The sequence below is a fragment of the Dicentrarchus labrax genome, unplaced genomic scaffold, assembly GCF_905237075.1.
Source record: "Dicentrarchus labrax unplaced genomic scaffold, dlabrax2021, whole genome shotgun sequence".
NCBI lineage: Eukaryota > Metazoa > Chordata > Actinopteri > Moronidae > Dicentrarchus > Dicentrarchus labrax.
This window is the reverse complement of record NW_026136705.1, coordinates 22,484,605-22,504,568: the sequence shown is the minus strand read 5'-3', so window position 1 is coordinate 22,504,568 and position 19,964 is coordinate 22,484,605. Positions and strand designations below refer to the sequence as shown.

Below are 19,964 nucleotides of genomic sequence, written 5' to 3'. Positions count from 1 at the left end.
TTAGTGTCAAGGGACCACTGGGACTACATTGCCCTAAACTGATGTTTTTAGGCATATACTATTGTAAGGAGTATATGGCTTAAAAGGGAGCATTTTTAATTTTCAAGATTGTTTTAAATAATGTTAATATTATACTAGTTATAAGTATTGTTATACTGTCTAATGGCCCATTCTCGATTGAAGAGCTTGAGACTGGACAAACATACAGTAGTAGCCAGGAAGTTGCTGCTCTGATGGGTTGGAAGAACTAAACAATTATCGCCTTTTAGGCTCCTAATTGTAAAATTATTGGTTGCTCAATAATAACACGGCTGCAGACTGTTTGCGAGTGTAAACCCCATAGATGTAACAAGAGACAGGTGGAATGTGTAGAACAGGAACATTAATTAAAGAGAAATATTAATTGTGCTTATTATCATGTTTTGCATGCCATCATAAATACAGCAGACGTTTATACTGACACCACAATATATCATTAGTGATAATAAGAGAGAAAGTGAACTCTTCTGGACTCAATCAAGCCGTGATGGATGTTCTGCTATGCAGAACACTACCCCTCCACTTCATTAATTTGTTAAGGAACTCAGAATTTAACCACTGGTTAATTAGGATGACCGCTGTGATTGGGAGGACAATGATACATGACAATAGCAAGAGCATGGATGGGTAAAGTCATTTAAGGTTATTCTCTCATTAAGGGGAAGTTTAATGACTTTGCCTTCAAACTCCCTCAAGTGTGAAAAGGAGAGACGGGTGTGTTGCTGTGAAAAACATCAATTTAGTTTAGTAAAATTTTGATTATTAATTTCTTCTGTTTATACTGATAAGGTTTGGGGTTTAATTCTGACTACTGTTTAGTGATAGAGTGTTATATAATTTAAAATCTAGATTTACACATACATTTTACTATATATATACACATTTAATGTATAGTAACTAGGTAGATCCAAATATTGTGTCGCTGCAGGTTGACCATCGATGCCGAGTGCCAGCTTAAACTGAACAACTTCCCAATGGATGAACACTCATGTCCCCTGGAGTTTTCAAGCTGTAAGTTTGGCCATATGCTGACACCCTACTGTCTTACCCCACCCTCTCTTCCTCTGTTTATCTCAAACAAACAAACACACACACACACACACACACACACACACACACACACACACACACACAAACTCACACTCACACTGTGGCCATGAACAAGCAACATATGAGCCCAACAAATACATCATTTAAGGAATTATTATGCAACGGGCCAAATCAAGGCTTTCAAGCTGCACATTTAGATGAGTCATATGTGTATTTAGGCGTAGCAGATTTATGCACATATGAAAGTATGCATGTACAGAATAGCTAGATAACTTTATAACAGAGCTCATTTTCATGTTAAGATGTGTTACAATATGAGAGATGTGAACAAAACGTTTTATTAAACCATTCATTCATTCATTCACAGTATGTAGTGGCATTTCAGTAAAGGGGTTTAATAATAGATGTTTCATTGCCAACTCGACCAAAGGCAAAGTAGTGATTGATTTTCTTGCACTCTGTCAATACTGTTCTAAAAGACATTTCAAAAAGTGACACAAGTCCAAATGAGTCAGTCCCCTCATGTGAGGAGCGGATGGGGGGTAAGTTATGCTAATGAGACCGCTATGGATCTACAGAGAGATGCACCATGGGATATTCTCTAGAGAGAATGCTTCCTAAATAGCTCCAGAGCAACAAGAAAGAGAAACCAGGGGGTAGCAGTCCTAAAAATGGAACAGAAGCATTCATTTAAATTTGATGAAAGCCATGGATTTTTTTCAGAACTCTGAAAATCGCTTGATGTACAGTACATGAGCTCAATCTCAGAAGCTGCAGGCGGAGCAGTGTGTGCAGCAATTTATCACGCGGCATATTTTCTCAACACGTGCCACAAAACATTGTAGATTTTTCCAGTGCAGCCTCCTTTGCAGTGGTTTGCACTGTGGCCGGACAAGATCAGATCACATTTTAGTGATTAGAGTTTCATTTTATTTCATTTTTTATTTTAGTATTTTAATTACCGTTTCGACAACAACACAACTACTTCCAGAGTAAATTCATGTCATTGAGCTCCAGGAGCATTGTTGTTGTAGCTTTCCAAGAGGACACTGAATCAGTAATTTGTCCTGGATGCATTACCAGCGAAGGAGAAGACTAGCCTGCTTGGCTGGTAGTAATGTGGTAAATGAGGAGATCCTTCCATTCCTCTGAGGTCCAGCATTACTGGATGTCTGAGAGCACTTTAGTCATAAAGCCATTTAAAGTTTGCACTTAGAAAGTTTCATGTGCATTATTCAAGCCACTCCCTTGTTGGCTGCACACAGCTCATCACTAGACTGAAGACAGTAGTAGACTGAAATCGAAACATTCATTCACTACATCCAGACTTTAACACCTGTATACATCATCATCACAATCAACTTGAAGTTGCTATTATCTTAAAGGACTAGTGTGTGGGATTTAGTGGCATCTAGCAGGGAAGTTGAAGATTGCAACCAACTGATTACTCCTCGCGTCTATATTTTATGACCTGGGAATGAGAAACAGGCTGTGAAGTGTGTAGGAGAAACTATGGTGGCTGTGAAACTCTCAAAAGGCCCTATCTGCAGCCAGTGTTTAGTTTGTCTGTTCTGGGCTACTGTAGAAATGTGGTGGTTAAACATGGCTGCCTCCATTGGAAGAGGGCTCGCTCCCTCTGTAGATAAAAACGTCTCATCCTAAGGTAACAAAAACACAATGATTCTTATTTTCAGATGATTACACAACAATGTAAACATATCTATAAATATTATTAGGGCGGTTCCCAACTGAAGATTTTCCTAGTTAACTAATAGCCATTAGATGAAGCCAATTGTCAAATAGTCGTTGTACATTTATGATATTAATAAAATGATTTAAATATATAATAAATATGTTTTTTTAACAGCCGCCTGTTAAATGATAACAGAAAAAGACTATTAGGGGGAAGCCCTAAATATTACATTCCATTACTACCAATATATCCTTCTAAATATTACACTCTGGGCCTTTTAGAAAGAGTTTTTTCCTTTCTATTTTTTTCAAATTTGGATACCAGACATATATTCAATACTAACAAGTATGATTTGATTAGGAAAATGCATCTGCTTGTCAGAGAGCATCCACTTGAGGTAATAAAATTACTAAAATCCAGCTCAAAGCCAGCCATGGATCAATTTTGTAATTTTTGCTTTTAAGTCAACTAAGTGCTTCAAAAAATGTTTTCTTCCCTAAGATGGACTGGATATCAACATGTTGTGCAGGAGTCTGTTACATATGTGTGTGTATATATATATATATATATATATATATATATATATATATATACACACATATATATATATATATATATATATATATATATATATACACACATATATATATATATATATATATATATATATATATATATATATATATATATATTTATATAATGGTTGTTTCATGAAACAATGTCCTTTTAATGTCTAGCTGACTTTAATGGTATAGATTACTGTGAAATAAAACTGTGCTCTATGTTTTTATTATATATATATATATATATATATATATATATATATATATATATATATTCCAACACATTTTAATATAACATAGAGGTTATTGAAGGAGTCAAGTCTTAAGATATTTATAAAAGGGAAGAATGTTTGTCTATTACAAAACATTGTGTAATTTTCCTCATTTTAACTAAGCTCCATTTAACTCGTTCCTATTCAGATGGCTACCCCAGGGAGGAGATTGTGTATAAGTGGAAAAGGAGCTCAGTTGAGGTTGGGGACATTCGCTCCTGGAGGCTCTACCAGTTCTCCTTCGTTGGCCTGAGAAACACCTCTGAGATTGTCAGGACAGTCTCAGGTAAGAAAACAATCTTTCTTTTTTTCAAATAAGCCAAACCCATTCGGTGAAGGCTTCCTGAATATATATGGTCTTTTCCTGTGACATCCTGGTTGTGTGACTGGATGGTCGTGTGTGTGTGTCAGAAGTGATTTCTTCAACATGTGATGGATGCAACAGATTAAAGAGTCTATGGGTGCTGCATGACATCACATTCATGTTGGGCATGTTATATTTAACCTGATGGAGGCAGGAGTGTGCAGGCAGCATCACCCTAATGTGATGATATGGAGAAGTTTCATATAGAAAGGTAGGCAGAGGCATCATTATCATTATTATCAGGCTGAACCATATCACATGAAGTAAATGTCTCTCTCTGACGCGCTCAAAATTGTTGTTGATCATACAAGTCTCATCTGTTATCAGTCACTTGTGAGCTGTAGACTGATCTGGTTTGTTGCTAGGGGTTACAACATTTACTTTTCCTACATACTCCGGTATGTGTGTGTGTGTGTGTGTGTGTGTGTGTGTGTCTGTGGGGGGACAGTCAGTGTGTGGGATCAAGGTTAACAGTGCAGTCAGTTGGTGCTAGTAGAAGAGTTAGCAAAAACTAGCAGAATTTCCTGTGAGTGATCCGTATACATTTAAAAAAAAGGAAAATCTACACTCGACTCTATCTCAGCATTGGACTTAAAGCGTGTTGAGCCATTTTTAACCCACAAAATGCAGATTGTCATGAATCTGGTCATAATGTCAATTATTTAACACCATCAAACTATAGTCATATAATTCAGTTAACAGCTCAAAAAACAGTTTTAGGGTGGAGTACCCTTTTAAGTTTACTTTTATCTCACCTGACATATCTGCATCATCTTAATGTATTAACTCCACAGTGACACTACACCTAAAATGGTTAAAACAAGCACAATGTGGACTACATTTCCTTCCTGTATCCTGCTCCGTATTTCATTCTATTATATGAATAAAATAATGAATTAGTACGATTAAGAAACAATAATACACAATAATGATTAGTTATACATTAATAAATTTTAAAAGCCTTTAAAACTACATTTCATTCAGAATTGTCTGCTATTATACCTGAGTGAACTGTCCTGCAGGGTGTGCTCTAACAAGGGTGGATTATTTTAAACAATGCAGTGCCTATTAAATAACAAAGAGAAGGAAATTGTGCATCATTCACACAGTGTTCTTATGATGCGCTGGCAGGATTCCATTTAGAATGATGCAGGAATATGAATGTTTGCTAGAGGAAAAACAGCTGCTTTCCCTGGACAGTGTTTACATTTAAGGGGCTACAACTGTGTTTGCTTGCATATGCTTATGTTTGTTTATGTTTATATTCATGGGAGGTCAGTAAGTAATGTATGCAGTGTTCTGGGAGGAAGTGTTTGTGTTATTTATGCTTGTCTCTGGTGTGAATGAAAGAAAGCCAGGCACAGAGATTAAGTTTGGCCAAAGGAGAGTTCATTCTCATTAGATCAGCTGCATTATCCAGAGGCACTGACTAAAAAAAGGGTCTATTATATATGTAAAAGTAAAATATCCTCCTCATGAATCCTACTGTTAAATTACTTTTAACTCAAAAATATGTCATAATATGTCATTGCAGCAGTCATTCGCCTAAACTTGCAACTTAAGTAATGATTAAACAAAGGAAAGCTGTGTATGTTTCCCAATTACTGCAACACCAACATGAAGGTTGCAATCTTTTCTTTTTTAGCTTCAATTCAATCTCCTTTTTATGGATATTCAATTAATTCTAGTCTATCTGCTATGTAAGTATTGATCGGGAGAATGGATGTTTTCTGGCTGTACTCCATCTGTTTAGAATATACTGTTGGCTGGAGTGCTGTCGGAAGTAAAGTCATTGCATCAGACATGTGGCAGGAGGGTCATTATTCTTGCTATCATTTACAGCTCAGTATGTCATTTAATATACTGCTTGCCCTTCACAATAAAAGCCCAAGCTGTCGCGTGAGAAGCACATACTGTTGCAAGTTAAATCTGCAAGTATGAAAGGGAAATAACTTTATACAGTTTTGATTACTTCTTCAAACTGTTGAAGGTGTGTAAGACAGTTTGTGTGTACGTGAAGGTTCAGCTAACTTTAAATGTGGATATATGGCCAGCTGGTAGCTGTGGAACTGATGAACAATTCTCTGATAAACAATTAACTTGGAGGTAATATTGTGTGAGTGTAATAGCTGGTATCCCTGTTGGGTAACAGAGTGCACTATAATAGTGATAAACAAAACTGTGAGAAAAAAACATGAACCCTCGGCTTTTACAAATGTACATATAATTTTGCTGTAGTACATTAAAACTAATGCACTGGCCTCTGCAATTTAGTTTATTATTTTAAATATTTTAATACAAATAATCCTGTCAAAAACACAGAATCAGAGGCTCACTTCTCAGCAGCGGCCAACAAACCAAGCTCTATCAGAAATACACAGATTGTACGCACGCCTGTATGCGCTCTTACACAACGTAGCCATGGGAGTAACTGAATTCACCCAGTCGTTCTGTAATTCGCCACAGTTCAACAGTTCAGAGTGTCACTGCAACGCAGCACACCCAGACACACACACAGAGGCAGAGAGGGTGTTTTGTTGTCTACGGTACATGTGAGTTCGCAAGACCGAATGCTCGAAGTGCGGTGGTGCCGGTTGATAGAAAAAAAAATAAAACTTGTAAATTCTCATTCTGTTTTAATCAAAACATTTTTCAAGTGATAACATGAAATGGCAATCTGCGTAGGAGGATGAGCTGTTGTGGAGAATTTGCAGTGTCCTCTGACTCGCTCTCTCTCTCTGATCTGGTTTGTTATTTCCACAAACAGCCATCTGCTCTCTTGTCAGAGCAGAGAACCTTGACTGTGGCTGAGAGACCTCTTGTCTCATTTTGCAGTCAGTTTGGGTATCTGACCTGCTTCAAGATTCATGAACACAACATCTGTCTCAAAAAGCTGCCAGTTAGGGCCTTATAATTACCCAGTCATCTCAAGTACTTGCCATGCAGCGGGTAGTGCTCCTGAAAGGTGTGCTTGAAATGTAGAAATATTCCTTAATATTCTCTATCACTATCAGCTCCTTTTGTATAGACAAACGTTCTAATAATAAACAGTTGTACTACTGATTTAGATGTTTTACTTCTTTGATCACCAACATAATAAATTCACTTTTATGACAGTAACATTCAGCTAACATTGCTTACAAGTTACATTCTTATTGACAAAAATGCATTTAAATTTTTTTTGCAGCAAATTCACTAAAAATCTAATTCAGTGAAATTGAAGAAACAACAACATTTGGCTTTTACATCTTTAGCGATTTTGTCCAATCAAATAGTCAAATATGCATTCATATGTATAGAAACATATTAAATGATGAAAACTATGACGTACAAACAGTATAATAATTGCTCCTGGCCTAGAGTGTGAGTGAGAGGGCCTTTTGGACCATGGAGTACTGAGTAGGGAGACTGTCCTTCACCTAGACGACCCAGGGCTCAAGCTCTCATTTTAGCATCTGCTGGTTTGTACCACACTGCATTGTCCAAAAGCAAGACACCGAGTCCCTGACAGCTAAAGGGTTCTAAGTCTTTGTCCTGCCCGTAAGGTTGTAGTTAGTTACAGTTATTCTTTAAAAAAAAAAAAAAAAAAAACCTTTTTATAGCATTTCGGTTCAAGCACTCTGCTGCATCACCATCAGCTAAACTGAGCTGAAACGGGTCAGATGAGGCAACAGAGGGACATATAATGGTAAGCTAAACAGACAGGCAGGCAGGTGAATTGGCCTGATCCAGACGATGATGACTGTAGCAAACAGTCAGAGGAAGAGATTCCCTCTCATTCTATGAGACAAGCCAACCTCTCCCAGGCTCAACTTGTCTCACCACTACTCTACCACATTAATGTGGAGTGGGTTTTATTTTTATTTTTTAAATAAAAAAAAGTGATGCATGATTGAAGAATGATTGAGTGATATTGTAATTAAAAGGTGGCCGGGGCGGTGACATGCCATCTGCTGCTCTGATGCAGTTGTGATGTAGCTTTTTTTTTACAAAAGCTATGACTGTTTTATTTGGTTTCTCTTCCCTCCCTCCGCCAGTGTCCAAAGGCTTGGTCTCTTAACATGTCGTTTCACATCAGGGCAGCCTGTCCTGCCTGGAAGCCTATACCTGCATTTACAAACACAGACGCACACACTCACATATTTGCATGCACGCACATAATCTCAGGCCTAGCGAATAGAAAAATAATAATAATTTAAAAAAAACAAGCAAGGCCCCTTGAAAGGACATCATTGGACAGAATAGAGAGGAGATAAAAGAGATCCAGAGGATTTGAATGTAGGACAGCTAAGGTACTATGTACACAGCTAACATTGCTGTTAACCTCAAAGTTAACCCCTCAATGGCTGGGTTAAGCTTGATGCTGGGAGCTGTGTTCTCACCTATCTGCCTGACTGGAGTTCAGGGTTGAACATCAGAGTGCAGATAAGGACAAAGAGAAAAGAAAGAGAAAGCAGGTAAATGATAGAGAAGAGTGAAGAGGATGAAATGGGAAAAGGGGTGGCATTTTCTTGGTCCTGCAACGGAAAATTACACAGTGTCCATGTTGGCAGTTTACAGAGGCAAAGTGCAAGGATGTGCGAATGTATGGATTTACTGTATCTGAGGCTATATTTTGCAGACGTATGTCATGGTAAGAATTAAGGCTGGGCGATATGCCTTAAAAATAAAATCTGATTCACACCTGATTTTTTTTTCTTTAAAAATAAACTCCGAAGACACTTTATCTTGTGAAACACCACCGCATCTGAAACGTTTTATCACTGGGGGCTCTTCTATTCCGATGGGATACTATAGGAAAATTATTCTACACATTCCGTGTAGATAATTGAGTTAGGGCTTGTTTTACAGAGTCCTTAGAAGCTATATATCCTTGCATTATGGCATCCGTAGTTTAAATCTTGATTTTATAATTCAGATATTTTTTGCATCGCTATAAAATCCAAATTTGAATGAATGGATTTATCGCTCTAGTAGCATTGTAAGTAATATTATATAAACTTTGCAAGCAAACAAACTGAAAATTTGAAATTAGTTTTTAAATGTAGTGTAGCTTGTAAAGTAATGTATGCACTGTGTTATGTACATTTTCAGAGCCTGACAAAACTAAATCTGTTATTTAGTACCTAAATAGGTACTAGGTGTTGTTTGTACCTAAAATATCAGTGGTCAACAGTTTGCATCCAGCAACAGTGGTGTGGTCTCATTAGTGCATTATGGATGCATGTGTTTGATGCTTAGAGAGGGGGTAAAATAAGAGAGAACAGAAATGGATGGGTGATTTATTTTATTAAGAAAGAGGTATTTTTGTCTAAAGCCACTCATTAATGTAGCCAGTGTGGTGTGTTTACATGAACTATAAAATACTATCGCAGGGATCGCTCTGCAGCTGTTGACCATCTTCCCAGCACATTAGTGAAATAAATGAGCTTTCAAAAAGTATCACTTAGATGGGCAAGAAGCTTTTGCGTTGGAGCATTAAGGGTCGATGCCATTTGCAGTTTTTCTTTCTTGTTTTGCAACTAGCCTCACTTTCATCAGCAGTGAATCATGGGATGGTTCCGGCAGGACATGAGGTGGTTAATTTGCTGTCCTTTTAGCTGAGCCCAAATGTACGTTATGTGCATCAGCCAGTGGTAAATATCTGTATATATGTGTCTGACAGATTTCAGAGTGCTCTGGTCTTCGCCCATGTCCATGAATTAATGCATGTTCCTATGTGTCCATTTGCGTGCATGCACATTTCTGTGTGTGCTCTCTACTAGATCTGGTCTTCTTTTTTTTCTCCTTATGTATTGAAAGCTATTCTTAGAGTGACCTTCCAAAAGCCATGGCGTGCAGCCCTGTTGTCTGTGTGCGCCCGCCTGTGTGATTCAGTTTGAGTGGAGAAAGCCCAGGGACACATCAGTGGCCCTCTCCCGATTACGGAGCGCCACAGTTTGCAGATGATTCTTTGATGGGGCGAATCTGGAGGCATTGTGGGTGAAAGGAAGTGACCCGGCGAGAGGAAACAGTCAACGAAACAAACACCCATTCGCGCTGTGTATATAAACACACTCACTAAGCACAGTCACTCTCTGACAAGCCAAAGGATTCTCCTTATAGCATGGCAGAGTGCATCGTTGCTCTATCTTTAGGCCCTCCATGCTGCGAATGGGGACCTAGACCATAATTTAATCGTTAACTACACTCCTACACACTCTCACACACAACTAGAATAGATACAGTTCTGCTGCAGCAAATAATAGAAGGTGAAGAATCACATCAGAATGAGCCCCAGAGATGGATTTCTTGTAATGGTAAAATAATTTACGCCACGGTCATTCAGTTACGAAGAGTGGTTCGTCCTTTTCTCCCCACTTTTTTCTGATATCACATTTGGGTTCATATATCTTAAAGTGGGGTCTTTGTCATCATTGTCATTGGGTCCTTAGGTAACATTTGAATTTTGAGTATATACTGACTCTCCAATTAAGGCTGTGTTGTGTTATTATTGCACTAGCAAATAGAGATGTTGTTCCTTTAAGAAAATCCACTTAAAAGAGAGGTGGGGCAGGCATGTGGCAATATTGTCTTGGTGTCAGGAGGTTTGTGAAATGCCCCAGCAGTGGTGTGGTAACCGTCACATCACATATGCGTTCAGTAGCAGAAAGCAAATTAAACGGGAAAATATTATCAAATTCCTAGGAAAAAAAAATAACGGAGACAAGGACGCTTGTCACCACCTGCCTGCTTTAATCAAGAAAAGATGGAGGGGAGACAAAAAGCAATAAAACCGAAATGCCAATAGTTTTTTTATTGTTACTGAGACATTATATCCCTGATCAAATAAAACATCTGTGAAAGCTCAAGCATATTGCGTGAAATTATTCCAGTTTCCAATGCATAAATTGCCCTGATGAGTAACACTTCATCCTCAGAATATTTCACAAAAAATGTGAGAAGATTCAATATGAGATTGGGGAATACAGATGCAGATACAGAGCAGGAAAGTGTTAAAATATTACTTTATGCTTGTATCATAGGTTTCCTGTCATGTTTGTATAACATGTTTCAGTGATTCTCTAACCTTGCAAGGTAGATCACAAAACCACGTGATAATCCAGGCCGTTAGTACAGTGGAACCTGTGGCTGGTACAGTGGTTCTGTGCAGCAAACCATCTGAGGCAGTCATGTTAGTGATGCTCTGTTGTGAATGATAAAATACAATGCAGTAAATTCACACACAATGTAGAGGTGAAGCTGCCCCTCTTAATAAGTTTGTGGAAAATACCTTTATTTTAGGTAAGTATTATATCAGGCATATGTAGACAAATTGAAATACTACACAATTGGTGCACCACAGGTTATCCATGACTTTATTCTCTGTATGAAAACAGTCATTTAATCACAGAAATAATACCTCGCAGCTTTTTATCAGATGACGATCACGCCGTCTTTGCTGAAGGAAAAAAGGTTAAGAAGTGCTGAAACAATGCATTAGCAGTGGTTGCTCTGTTTCTATAATAGCTGCTTCCTCTAATCCCCCCCCTTTCTCTCTGTGCGTTCCCCCCTCTTGCTTCTGGGTGATAGTTGTGATGGGCAGGAGTGGGAGGAAAAATGCTCTGACTCAGCCAGAATCCTCCTTTTGTGAAGTTAAATACCAATTTACACTTCTCTCCATCCTCCACACACACACATCCTAACCCACCCTATACACTAACAGTATTCAGTATTCAAACGTACAAGTGTCTGCTCCATACACCCCCCACCCCCACCCTTACCCTTTCTTTCCTGCTCACTCTCGCAAAAGGGATGATTTTTATTTTGCGCCCGGTGTATTCCTGTGTCCTACTTTTTACAGTCCCCCTCCCCCCTTATTCTCTCTCTCTCTCTCTCTCTCTCTCTCTCTCTCTCTCTCTCTCTCTCTCTCTCTCTGCCGTTCTCAGTTGACAGTCTAATAAGCTAGTAATTAAAACCTGAAAACAGGGAATGGTGATAGGCCATAGGAGAAGAGATTGCTTTGGGAAAATAAGGTTCTTGTTTTCCTCCCCATCGACCACCACCTGCATATAAAAGAGCGCCTGTGGTGCAAAGCAGACGAGCACAGATTTTGAGAAATAGATTTATTTGTGTTATGTTAGACTGTCAGTTCTCTCAGTGTTGTGTATAGATGTCTTTTTTTGGAGGGCCGACCATGAAGCATACAGGAATATGGATTTAAGATACTGGGTGAAGGTCGAGAAATAGAATAACATGCAGCCCATTGCTCCACTCTTGCAACTTACTTCCATAACCTCTTCTACCTTGAATATAAATGTCCTCATAATGTATATTGTTTCACCCACTTTAATGACACCAAACCTCTCCGCAGCACAACTGCAGTTGCAACATGAGTTTCGGGGCGATAAACTAGGACACTGAAATACATTGACTACAAAATTAAAGTCATCTAATTTGTAAGAGGGAGGAAGTTGGGGGAAGCAAGTAGACGTAAATAAGTGAGGGTGTTGTTAGTTCCTGTTTTTTTCCACTTCTGATGCCGGTAGGCAAAGATGGAGGTCATGGGGTGGAGAGATGCAAGGATTAAAAAAAAGGAAGAGATATAAAAAGGAGGAGGATGTTCAGCCAATACGAAAACAGGTCAAAGCTGCCAGAGATACACTTTTTGGAGGTTTGTGTTCTTCTTGACTTGGTGTAGCCGTCATTTTGAAACATCATTCTCTCTGTAACAGTATAAAGCACTGAAAGGTCAAACTTAAGTAGTAGATGTTGGTTCTAATAAAAATGTTTTTACTTACTACTACTTCCATTATTACTATTATCTATGGTGCAGTATATGTATGTGAATTCAACAGCCTTGCTTTTCTCTATGTACTGTTACTTGAGACCAGTACTATATAAAATAGTGCTATTTTATAATAGATATATAAGTAGGTTGCTGGATTTTTGGTAAAACGTTAAAACTTTGTTTAAGACAAGCAATGTAAATTTGCAGTAAAACTGCAGAAGTACTATCAGGTAATTGTACTTAAAATATCCAGTAATCCAATCCAATCCACTTTATTTATATAGCACGATTTTAACAAACACAAGGTTTCCAAAGTGCTGCACAAAAAGATTCAATGTAAGTAATAGTACTCATTGTGCAAAATTGTTCCTTTCCTATTTGTATATTTTTGTCTATGGTATATTATTGTTTTATTTTTACTGGTGCCTTTATGTATAAACAATTTTGTGTACATATACATATATATATATATATATATATATATATATTTGTATGTTGTAGCAGGTGGAAGTGCAGCTGCTGAAACTACTTTATGTACTGTTTTTGTAACTTCAGTTATGCACCATGTATTTCATTTACTTACTTATTTAGCATGTATTTGTATATAATATCTCTGCAAAGTAAAAAGTAACTGTAGCTATCAAATAAATGTAGTGGAGGTTAATTATAAAGTTAAAAAGAAAAATTATAAATACTAAAGAAAGTACACAATATTCCTGTAAAACTGTTATCCAAAGTAAGTGGAACAAGAGGGCTAATTTCTTCACAGAGTTCTGCAGAATGAGGATTTTGATTTTAGAAATCTTACTTCACAACAACTATTAATAAATGGAGTTTGTATATGTATTGTACATACTTGGATTAACTTTAATAGTCTCTTCGTGCTATCCTGTTGAAATGGACGGCGCTGGTTTAGATGCTAAAGTTGATGCCACTCTGTGGAGCAATTGTTCCCAGGCCAAGCCCTCATTGCTCAGTAAATTCTTATAAAGTTCTGTGCTAGGGTCCTAGATACTCTTCTCAGCTTATTGGCGTTGCATTATACTCTGCAACCCAGGGTTTGAAATTGATTAGCGATAAAAATAAGGAAACATAGTCGTGGAACATCCTGTGTCTGCTTGGCTAATACATTTCATGAGATAAATCAAAGAATTGCTATGAAAACAGAAGCAGCAGTTTCTCGTGAATCATGATGATACTGTACAGCACATTACCTGAATTCTAGGAAAGTGCTTAACACATTTTAAAGCCTTTTTCCTGTTATTGTGGTATTAGGACTCTGCAGAATCAATATTTATATGGCATGTGTGGCATATGCTATTACCTCTCCAAGCCTTGAAAAGAGCACAATATGTCTTATCTGTGCATATTATGCTAATACATGTCAGATACTATAACGTATCAGAGGCCTATTACCAGTAAGTCTAGCAAAGGCTACAGTGAAATTAAATTTCAATCAAACTGCCCATGAATCTGTATGAGGCGATGCATTCTTAATATTCAGGCTGGATAGCTGGGATCATGTATGAGCTTAAGCACAAGGAGCACATTTGCTTATAAGGCGTACTGCACTGAAAATACCTGTTTCCTTAAGTGTGCTGTGTTTCTATGGGAGTGCTGTTTTCGCAAAGCTTTGTGATTATTAAGGTACTTAAAAGAAAATGCTACTTAGTCCGAGTATGCACAGGCATATATCAGGGCTGTAGTTATGGGCAATTCAGTCAGTTTGTTGAATATGATGAATTAGATTTCAAAGCTTAAAAACCAAGGATCCAAAAACTCTAATCTGTAATAGCACAAAGCCATTGGCAGTGAAGTGGGCACTAATTATTTAGGCTTATACATTGTCTATCTGAGCTTATCCATAGAATTTAAAATTCAAATGACATTGTTGCTCTTGTAAAGATCAGTGCTTTGTGCCATTATGGCTAAAATCCTGAATCCTGTAATAGCGAGTTTACCTTTTCTCTTCTGACAGCACCTATAATTCATGAAAGTAGACATTACAATAAGATGATACAATAAATGTAAACTGAATTCTGAGTCGGTAATGCACAAGACCATATCATTTAACAGTTCAAATGTCCTGAAACATCACGTCATAAACGTACAAGCTTTATTTACTGTTGTTGTGATTGTTAAAGGGAGGCGCTTGTAAATTTTTAAAGCATCTTTGAGAAATGGTCATGTGCAAAAACACCGCAACACTAACAGTTTATCATCAGTTATAAAAAAAATATGGCCAGCGCTGTGACATCCCTGCCCTTCGATTTTCTGTTAAAGGGCTCTGCAGGATTTTCAGCCACAGTGGTTATTAGTAGTGAAGCTATAACTACTCAGTGCTTGCTGTTCCGACTGTAACCGTTTTGTTTGTCTCTTTCCAAAAAGAAAAGCCTTAATCAGTATACTGCATGAGGTGTGTGGGCCAGGGCAAAAATAGTTGACTCACTGAAAAAGATGCAAATTGTAAATATTGTTCATCTTTCTTCTTCTGACTGCTTGCCTTAGAATATCAAGTCACCTGTCCATCCAGCTATGTTTTTAATATTTCCATTATATTTCTTTTTTTCAAGCATACGCACACAAACCAAGTGGCCTCTGGAAAGCTTTTCATCTTGTGGGTTTATCTGAAAAATTAGCTGTATTTGTTTTAAATTTCAGCTCATCATTCCTTTTAAAGAAGCACATGTTGGACAAAAAACTCGAGCCACAAGTGTCTGTTTAGCGAGGACAAAATAAAATACAGAAAATACAGAAAATAAAAACAGAAAATAAGACCAAAGAGGTGATATATTAAACATGGTGAGGAAGCAGAGTGAGAGCTGCATTTGAGAACTTGGGGCTTATGTAATGAGTGTGAATCGCATCTTTCGTCAGTGTGTGAATAAGAAATAATGAAGCCATTTTTAGACAAGGTAAGCTGGAACACAGATAAAGAGCGAAGCCAGAGATGTGCCTTGTGAATGTGTTGGCTTTGTTTTTAATTGTATGACGTGATGGAAATAAACTCCCCGATGGTATTTTGGTTATCTTAAAATTTCTGTAGGGAAATAAACCAATTAAGGTAAGGACAAGAAATAGACAAGAAAACAAGATTATTGGTTTTGGCCTGATATAAAAGTGTGGTATCTTTTTCGATGGTAGCTGAGGCTGGTTTACCAACTCGGCAACTGGGCAACTGTCCCATGATCTGTGTGGTAATTACTTTGTGGCGATTTGATTAATTACAAATTTGTTTGTTAATGTGCCGCTAAAGCACAATTAAAACTGGGCCACAAGATGGCAACTGCATTTTTACCCAACTTGAGGCTTTGTCTTATAAAGGGCCCCTGTGTAAGAATTTAGTTTTAATATCTCTAATATTGCAGTTGATTGTCTTTACTTGGTGCATAATCATTACCAATTTGTATTTAATCAGTAGAAATACTGGTTGGCTCCTGTGACTCTGGGCAAAATTAGTTGGTAGAATGTGTGTTTAAGAGGGGGGGCTCAAAATGGGACCATTTTTTATTTCCCATGGCCTCTCAGCAGGTTTATCTAGCCCTGATGTCAGCATGTTGCATCTTCTAAAATAATAATAAAAAGATTTTAGACTTGCTTTTCTAATTTTTCCACTTTCTCCTAAACTCTTCAAATAATGGTAAGGAAAACAGTTTTGGCAGCTTCTTACTACCTGTCATAAATTCTGTAAACAGCCTTGCTCTCAATAATTTGAGAGCTATTAGTGTGTCTGAGAGAGGGATAATCATCTGTCTCTGTCACATTCACCACAATGTTAACAACAAGGCAATCAAACTCTGCAGACTCCTGTCTGGTGTTTAATCGTGCTGCTGTGTTGCTGCAGTTACTCACCATGACAATGCTGTGCCTCTTTTCTTTTCTTTTTTTTCCTTTTTTTGCCGTGACATCATCTTGCCACCCACTGTCGGGTAGGAATAGCTGCAGTAGCCTGTGGAGGCAAAATGCAAAGCCATTGTAACTAGTTAATCAGTGGTATATAGCCCCCAGTCATGTCATAGAAAGTGGTGAGTTAACATTCTCTGTAAGTATTGTTGACCCTGGCAACCAGCCATGGCATAACCCTGGTCATTAGCAAAGCTCCTGTCTTTCACACAAACACACACATGCACAATAGCATCCGCTGTCACCTCTGATATAGATGACCCCTGACAGGAGAGGAGCTCAGCAAGACAGCCTGTCAGCAGCTCTGCAATGTGTCTGGCTTGTCTGCCTTCATCGGATGGCCAGCATGTGCCCCAGGTCTCTCCTGCCCATCCATATCCACACCAATTTAAAGCCTGGCTGCCAGCAGAATGATATTCTCATGTGACACTTTTTTTTCTTCGGGTCAGCAATTCTCAATTACCATGTTACATTCCTATGAACTCCCCTGTGGCTATTGTGCAATAATGTACAGCCACATTGGGATCAACAGTGCCTGCCGTAGCTTCAGTAGTCTTCCAAGAAATACAGAATGTTATAACAATTCCTGTATTCTAATAATAATAAAACATCCATCTTTTTTTATATTTCCACCACAGTAGAAGGCTCATATGGAAGAAAGATCTTTCACCCCCTCTACTGGGTGTGTGTGTGTGTGTGTGTGTGTGTGTGTGTGTGTGTGTGTGTGTGTGTTGTCTAATTCTGTTGAGTGTGTTGTCTCTGCGGCTTTTAACAACAAAGCAGCTCTGTTTTCTGATGAATGATCATCCCCACCAAGTTTTTATTGCTTTCTGTAGATTACATCAGCTTGTAGTAAATCGCTTTTGCCAGGGAAATTTGTGATCCTAATAAAAATACTTCAAACCATATCTTAATACTATATAACAATAGTTTTGAGCTGTTGTCTGCATAGTTGATTCTTCACACAGCTGTCATCAGCATTTTTCATTCATGAATTATAGGCAGAAAGGAATGGAAAGAGATGTAATTACAGCAATAAGATGATAGGATTGGAGAAATTTTAATTTTTAGCAATTTTAATAACAAAGACGCAAAGAAAAGACAGAGATCTGAACTATTTGTTCTCTTTGCTGGAGAAATTAGCACACGAAGCTCAACTGGTGATTATAAAAGAATTAGGAGCGAAGCTGCCTGTAGGATCACAGGAGATGCGGCCATTGTTCGATACATGTGAAAAGGCTGTGAAATCATACATGTAGCACCCAGCATGACAGCTTCATTGTATTCACTGTTGATTCACAGCAAGTAAATTCAACCTAGGTGGCAACAGCCTTGAAGAAAAGAGCTTTCTATAGACTTTCTATAGATAGACTGTGAAGATCGAGTGTGAACGCTCTTGTGAACACACCCTCGTCTGTTGGTGTTGACAGATGCACAGTTCTAGCTGAGGTTAGTTGGAGGGCTCCCATTAGGAGGAACGTAGGCATGAAGGTTTAGAAAGCTTCGATATCCCAGCTGTAGGCTTATGAGAAATAAATAGGGACCTTTCTTCCCACACAGGCATGCATACGTACAGCATGTGAACAGGTTTTTTTAATTAATCAAACAACAAGAAGAAGAGCTAAATTAGTTTGCTTGTATGTGTGAGGGTTTTAAGCCTGCTAAGCTCGCAAGCCATAGTGTTGGTCAAATGGAAACACTATTATCCACTAATAATTGTGGATCAATTTAATGTGATATCCATCTAAACTTTTTTTTACAATTGAGTAATATGAATATTCAAACCCCCTATGTCTAGGATTCCAAGTTATTTAATATTGACGACTCCTAGCGGTAGCAGATCACATTAGCATACACACCGCTACACCAACCAAGATTGTATTCTTTGAGAAATATATACGCCACCAGAACACTTTAAAAGGTTGCAGAATCAATCAATTAAGCAGGTAACAACAACATGCAAAACAAAACAATGTAATGTAAAGTGTTCACACGGTCCACTAATGTTGGGACTGTTTATCTGGAGCACTAAACTATTCGCTCCCCGTTCGGTAATGTTATGAAATCCCAGCCAAACACTTAAACCAGTGACGGAACTGTAAACCATTTTGTTTTGAGTGAAATCAGGAAGTCATTAACAAACTCATGCATTACTACAGAGCCATAATGGCAGGCGGGCTGATGCAGATACATCAGCCCGCCAGAATGGAGGGCATCGGTCGATAACACCTCCTCAAAGTGTCTTCCTGGCAAGCACTGTGGCCTGTAATGAAACCAGCGAACAGACGAAGAGAGGCGTAAGGCAGCAGGGTCTTACACTAGCCGCCCTCACCCCTGTGGTGGAAATCCCATTATCATTAAGAGTCTGAAGTAATGTGAAGGAGGCTTTGTGCTGCTGACCAAGCTGGAATAAGTGTATTAACCGGCAGTTTCTCAGCTGTCAGGGGTCTCGGTTTGGGCCCCTGCTAATGTAATGTTAATAAAAACAAAATAGTGGGCTGCGGGACCCCTGAGAGAGGCCTTCATGTGTCTCCCGTACTCCTACAAACTGAGGCAGTGCACTGTAATATACTGTGCACCTGCCTGCATCAGCAGAAAACACCTGTGGTGATATGAACAGTTATGGTTGTGCTGCCGGGGTTATGGCACTTGGTTTATTTAATGATGCTATCAATGGCTGGGTGAAAAGAGGTCCGTGCTGGAATAAATCACATAGACTTGGTCTCTGCCCAGACACTACAAGGACTCGACTCACACAGAGTTCACATGTTGGCAGACATAATAAACACTGACAGTCTCATCTCTTTCTCTTCCTGTCTCTCATTAACACACACATACACAGATGTTGGCTGTTTTTCACTAAACTGCAGTATGTGTTAGGCGCCCTTTCTCATGAGGAAAATTATTAGCCAGCTGTTCAATCCCCAGCTGCAGAGACTGTTCCATGTGTGGTGGATGCTTAAACACACAAACACACACACACGCACGCACTGTAGATACATGGATGAGAGAGAGTAGGTTTGTGCCCTGCAGGTTACAGACCACAGTGAGAGGCCAGGGGAGGTTTCCGACACTCTTAACAGTCTGGTGTTAATCAATTAGTGGACAACTGACTGAGCTGGAGGCCAGCAGTGAACTGCCAGAGAAGCAGACAGACAGGTACATAGGTGGACAGCTGAAGAGGACAGTGACTATTGGCAGGCATTGCTGCATTGTCAAGCTGGCATTGATACTGGAATGTTTGTGTGTATGTATGTGTGTGTGTGTTTTAAGACTTTTTTTTTCTTTTACATGTCTGCATCTCTATTTG

At 38.5% G+C, this 19,964-nt stretch overlaps 1 protein-coding gene across 4 annotated transcripts in view; it reads left to right on the top strand.

Annotated features, from left to right (window-relative positions):
- gabrg2 (gamma-aminobutyric acid type A receptor subunit gamma2) overlaps positions 1 to 19,964 on the top strand; it is a 51,221-nt gene that overhangs the window by 18,576 nt on the left and 12,681 nt on the right. For all 4 annotated transcript variants that reach the window (XM_051401391.1, XM_051401390.1, XM_051401389.1 and 1 more), the window contains exons 5-6: positions 968 to 1,050; positions 3,766 to 3,903. In XM_051401391.1, coding sequence (XP_051257351.1) covers positions 968 to 1,050; positions 3,766 to 3,903 — 221 coding nt within the window. The remainder of the gene's footprint in view (positions 1 to 967; positions 1,051 to 3,765; positions 3,904 to 19,964) is intronic.